Source organism: Fomitiporia mediterranea (assembly GCF_000271605.1).
Source record: "Fomitiporia mediterranea MF3/22 unplaced genomic scaffold FOMMEscaffold_21, whole genome shotgun sequence".
NCBI classification, from domain to species: domain Eukaryota; kingdom Fungi; phylum Basidiomycota; class Agaricomycetes; order Hymenochaetales; family Hymenochaetaceae; genus Fomitiporia; species Fomitiporia mediterranea.
The window spans coordinates 109,982-116,175 of record NW_006760406.1 but is presented as its reverse complement, the minus strand read 5'-3'; the positions used below and the strand labels follow the sequence as shown (position 1 = coordinate 116,175).

Genomic DNA, 6,194 nt, shown 5'->3' with positions numbered 1-6,194 from the left:
AGTATTAATTACTTTATACATGTTAATAACATAACAATCATTAGAATAAATAATATAGTAATAAAGGCATTTAAAAACAGTCTAAAGAAATACATTATCTTTTCAGACAGTAGCAAAATACATTAGCTACTAGGTATAGAAATTACTTGATTAAGACAAGATAAAACAATAATACTGTAACAAAAACATTATATTAAAATATTATTTGGTAATTTGAATTTGAAAATGAACCAATACTAAAAACACTAATATAACTAGGTATATACTTATAAATAACAAAGCATTTATTAGATAAAGACAAAAATTTTATAAAAACAATACTATACATGAATATAGTCAGTTTATTATAATATACAGTAGATTGTACAAGACTAGACATTATATATACAACTAGTCAGCTAGCAAAATATTTAATTATTAGGTAGTAAAATATTACTTCTAATATCTAAAAGGAACTAGTAATTATTAGTTAAAACTTAGTAGAAATAATAATCAAAATATTAAAGGATACTATAATGTAGATAGACAAATAATACTAGGAAGCAAAGTAATACTAGTGTATACATTCTAAATAAGAAAAGTATAATGATTGTACTACCTGTGTATTTGTACTACATGTGTTGTAAATGTATGTAAGTGTTTTCTTTTTGTTTACTAGACTACCCTGTATCTTACTACACATGTATATACATATATAAAGGGTTTTTGAGCTAAGGGTTAGGGGATTCTTTCTCCTTCTTAGTACTCAATTACTAGGTTATCCTAGTCAGTAATTGAGTGTGCTAGTATTGATCTCAAGTACTGGTTGAGGTAGAAGAGGTCAGTTGAGTCTGTAAGGTATAGACACTGAGAGGGGTCAAGAGTAAGAAGGAATAGGTAGATCTGAGTAGAATGTACAAGTTCTGAAGGTAACAATTAACAAGACAAGAGTAGTGTAGAACAACAAAGCTGTACTTTAGAACAAGGTAATACAAGATGAGACAAGGTAAGAAGGAACATTTACTAAGGAGACTGTCAAACTACACACTAAGAGTTACAGTAGAGAGTAACTTGATTACTGTCAAGTATGAATTACATGAGAGTATTTATAGAAATTATGAGTCCTTTGTAGCTACTAGTCCTTTGTGAACAAATCCACCACTGTCTCCTTTGTATTAACCTATCTAGGACTCTAGATCTGAGTCCCCTTTGTATTATCAACTAACTATCTGAAGGCTTAGAGTCTTGCTTTTGTAAATCAGAATTAGAGTCTGGAACCCAACTAGTCTGAATTGAGCAACCAAGACTATTGTGTAGGTAATAATGATATAATTGAAGAATTGCTAATGTGAGGATGATACAACTTTGATATGACTGAGCCCTTCTAATCAGAATGTATTAGAACATATGTGTTGTGTGAGTATGACATCTCCTAAGTGTTTTAGAATGTGACTGTCCCTAGTCACACCTGAGAGTGTAAATTTGCAAACTAGCACACTTTATGTTTCAATCTTCTACTTCTTTTTGAGTTTGTCCTTCTTCTTCAACTATGTCATTGTTGTAAGAAGTAAATCAGGTTTACAACTGAGTGTAGGCCCTTGTATAAAGGATGTAAGAGTTACTACAGTGTGTAAGAACAGTAGATTAGCTATTAACAGGAGGCATTCTGTGTTGTATGAATCAGACTTCTACAAGACAGACTAGGTATTAGAGGAGGTTGAAAATGAGCAGGTTGAGTTACAGTTCTAGAACAGTTCTCTAGTGCTAGAGTTAGTGTCAGACAGTAGCCTAACACCTTTAATGAGTTAGAAGTGTAGTAACTGTGTCTGTTAGTACATAGTATACATTCAAGAGTATAGTAAGACAATTACATACTTAGTATGTAAGAAGAGTAAGATCTGTTACTCTCTTGTAAAGACTAGTAAGGTAGTAAGGGATGTAAGGTTAAGGTAGGGGAGAACAATAGTGACAAACCTGTACTCTGTAGTTAGACTGTTGAGAGTGTGTCTGGAGGATCTGAGTAAGTTGTTCTAAGATTAATACTGATAGCTTTTAAAAACAACATTCTTCTAGGTGAACTTTCAGAACACTTGTTAGACAACAGTAAGTTCTGAGAGGATCTGGAGCTCAAACACAAGCTTTGTGTCCTTAGAAGGCAGGTAGTTACCTATTGTATAATGTTGGATACAATAATACAGGATGTAGAGTAGTTACAAGCTAGGATGAGTGTAAAGACAAGGTGTTAGAAGGATGGACAGAAGGATAGACAGAATTAGACATTCTGTTTGGAACAACTGAACCAGTGTAGGTGAGATAGTCAACATAAAAGCTGCCTGTAGAAGTAGCCAATTATAATCCCCCCTCTATAGTTTTGAATAGTATTTTCTGTATATTCATAATAATGTGTAATGTTACTAAAGTATGAGTGTAATAATTGTAAGGTAATAAGAGTGACTCAGCATTGATAGGTAAACAACAGAGGCAAGACTATATGTATACTGAAAGTAAGGCAAACTAACAGAACAAGAATGGAACAAGAACAGAACAAGAACAGAACAAAACTGAAAAAGAAACAGAACAAAAACAGAACTAAAATAGAACAAGAACAGTGTGAGAACAGAACAAGAATGGAACAAAACAGAACAGAACAGAACAAAGCTCTCAATACATAACTTTAAGACTGTTGTGACTAAAGAAATGCAAAAGTAGTCTAAGGGCTGCTAGACAAAAACCTGTGTATGAAAAACTTAGTAGGAAAAAACATACTATAGGGAAAACCATGTAGGTTCAAAGTATAAGTCTAACTATAATCTACAATTAGTTAAAAGCAAAATTAAAGAAAAACAGAAGATAGAGTAAAACAGAATTAGAACATTATCTAGAATATTATAAGGGGTTAATAGAAAAAGGCAAATTCAAGAAAGTATGGAACACATAGGTTTATAGTAGTTGGCCACAATTAGCTTATAGTCAGAGTCAGAGTCCTTGGAAGGCTTGTCTAACAGTAGCAGATTGTCAGTATTATTGATTTTATTAGCTGGACCAAAGTTTTCAACAAGATGTGTAACCAGAATCAAGAGTATAGTACAGGCAAAGTACAGAACCAAGCAGAACACTATAATGTAAAGACAGGAGACTGATCCATTGAGTTCAGCTATAATATAGGATCCTCCTTGTGTACAACAGACTACTATGTATAGTCTAAGATAGTATGGCTTGGTTTTTTGTCTGAGATCCATTCATGATTTAGAGTTGTGTATAAGGACAAGTTAACCAGGTTTAAAGTTAAAATCTTTGATTGAGTGTTTGTGTGTTTCTTCAAATTGTTAGAGTAAAGCAATCCAGTCTGTATAGACACATTCCACAATAGCTTAAAGGTCAGCCAGACGTTTCTGTAGTTGACATGCTCAAGTTGTAATGAGTTCTATCACTGTTATGAGTTTGTCTAGTACTAAGGCAAGATATGTTGCTTCTGTAATATTAAATAGGAGAAGTGGTTTAACACTATAGACAATAAAATAAGGGGACATGCTAGTTGCACAACAGATCATGATCCAATCCAACCAAAAGACAGAATGTGTGTATTTATACTATTATAGTTTATTCCCTTCAGCAGCCTTTATAAGAGCTTCCTGTATGTTAAAGTGGTAGCATTTAATAATACTATTAGCTTAAGAGTTGTATGTACTAATACAGATGTGATTAATGTGGTATTGGTTGTAAAGCTAATCTAGTGTAGTAACAAACAGGGTTCTGTTGTTAGTAACAAGTTCTGGGCACACACTAAATCAACAGAGAATATCTTCAAAAATGAATTGTCTGATACTTTGTCTGATTTCAGAACAGAGTAAGTAGAACTCAGGGTAGCTAGAGAGTGTGTATTGAGTGTGAACAATGTATTAGAACCCTCCTGCTTTCAGTATGAACTTAGTGTCAATATATACCTTAGTAAATAACAGGGCAATCTTTAGAATGCTGGAAGGGATCAGGATTTGAGTTGTCTGACAGAGTTGGCATTTGTAACAGGTGTGAATGTAGTACTTGACATTAGGTCTGAGGCTAGGCCACCAGAAGTGGTCAAGAAGTCTAGCCTAGACAGAGTAGACTCCTTTATGTCTGAGATTGTTATACAGTCTTGACAAGATTCTATTGTTGGTCAGGTTCTATTACAAGTTAGTAGTTACTGTTCTGGGTTTTCTACCACAGTCAGCCAGTCTTAATAAAGAAAGTGGTTACATAGTAAACAAAGGTGGTGAATTTGTGATTTTCCATCCTAGGCAGTCAGAGGCATGTTTCTAGAAAGGTCTTAACTTGTCTAAAACAATATTCTCTAGTATGTGTACAATCAGTTGTTAGAAATGTTTTAGAAGGTTAGGTTTTGTTCAGAACAGTAAACACAGAACTGTAACAGAAAGTGTAAGCTTGGTTGATCCATTCCTTAAAGTCATCTTCTTCTTCTGAGTTAGCTTTAGTGTACAGACATCAAGACAGTCTGTCAGTGCAAGTAAACTGTAAGACTAGAATGTGTTAGAACTCAAAGTTGAACAGTAGGATTCTGGCAATCCATCTGTTAATTGTAGCATTTGACTGTAGGTCTGAGTTATTTATCATACTCTTAACATAGACAGTATCCATTTCCACTACTAACTTCCTCACTCTGATAAGGTGTTAAGAGGGAAAACTTAAGGGGGGCATGTATAGACAAGGGGTGAGGTGACAATTGACTGCTCAGTGTCTCTTGTCCTTATATTGTATGTATTCTAACTGAGACATTATGAAGTCATTGTCTTGTGGTTTGTCCATTAATGAACTAATCATCTCATAATACTCCCCTTCAAACTCTTACTAGTCTGAGTAAACTGGTAAGATGTTTGACTTGTGGTACATGTAGTGCTTTAGTTAATATATCTGCTTGTTGATTGTTCGTCTGTATGTATTTCGCATTTATGTACTCTAACTCAATGTAGCATTTAATAAAATCTTTCTTATGATCTAAATGCTTTGTTTGTTCCGAATATTTGAGTTTGTCCAATGTAACTGTTTGTATAACAGCATTTTTATTGCAATAGATATTAATTGGTGCATCAGAGACCTGTAGAATCTCTTCAGCTAAATGAGTAAGTATGATTGCTTCTTGTGTTCCTCTTGCAAGAGTTATTAATTCAGCTTCATACGTTGAATTTGCCACCAGTGTTTGTCTTTTACTTGACTACAAAACTAATGAATCACTCAAGTAAAATGTGTATCCTGATATTGCACAATGCCCTTCTTGCATCATGCTGTCTGCATCTGTATAGCCATTCAATATTGATTGATTTGTGCTGCCGAGTTGGAGCCAGACATTGTTCATAGTTTTTAAGTACATGTAACAATGTTTAAGTGCTAGATAATACTCCATACTAGGGTCATTGAGGTATTTAGCTAACTGATTTGTTACAAATGCTATATCTGGCTGTATACAGTCTGCAATATATATAAGTACACTAACCATATTCATGTATAGTATATCAGACATTTGTTTTCTATTGTTATCAGTTTGCAATACTGTTTTTAATTGTGTACCAGGCTGTATAGGTGTTTGTACACTTTGTTCATTTGTAAGTTTGTAACGTTCTATTATACTATTAATATAATGTGTCTGACACATCCTGATGAATCTATGCTCTCTGTTGCATTGAATCTCTATACTAAGTAGCTAGTGTAATTTGCTACTGTCTGTATATTGTAAATGATGTACAATAGATTGTTTTATCATTACAATAGTATTATTATTCATTACTGTAATAGTAATATTGTTGACATGTACAAATAATATGGTTACAGTTATTTCTTTCTTCTTTGTGAAGAATACAGCATTATCATGTTTGGATTTCGTTAATCTGCATTTAAGTAGTATATTAGATAGTGTTTTATACCATCTTCTACCAGCTTGTTTTAATCTGTATAGCACTTTTTGTAATTGTAATATTTGTCCATTCTGTAATCTGTCTATTAAGTTACCTGGAGGAGGTTTAACATATATTTCTTTGTCTTCCATCAATTGTCTATACAGATATGCTGATTTTATATCTATCTGATGTATTTCATAATTATTAGATGCTGTCCATACTAATATTAATTGCACCATAGATAGTCTAGCAGTAGGAGCAAATAAATTGTCTGTATGATAGTCAAGGCTGTCAATCTGATAGTTTCCTTGAACTACTAATTGTGCT

General features: G+C 33.2%; 1 protein-coding gene across 1 annotated transcript in view; it reads right to left on the bottom strand.

The window, feature by feature from the left end:
• Nucleotides 1-4,506: 4,506 nt before the first annotated feature.
• The window catches only part of FOMMEDRAFT_98445 (uncharacterized protein), a gene marked incomplete at both ends in the record, with an annotated part of 5,691 nt that continues 4,003 nt past the window's right edge, over nt 4,507-6,194 (bottom strand). The window contains 3 exons of the mRNA XM_007272070.1: nt 4,507-4,634; nt 5,154-5,183; nt 5,905-6,009. Coding sequence (XP_007272132.1) covers nt 4,507-4,634; nt 5,154-5,183; nt 5,905-6,009 — 263 coding nt within the window. The remainder of the gene's footprint in view (nt 4,635-5,153; nt 5,184-5,904; nt 6,010-6,194) is intronic.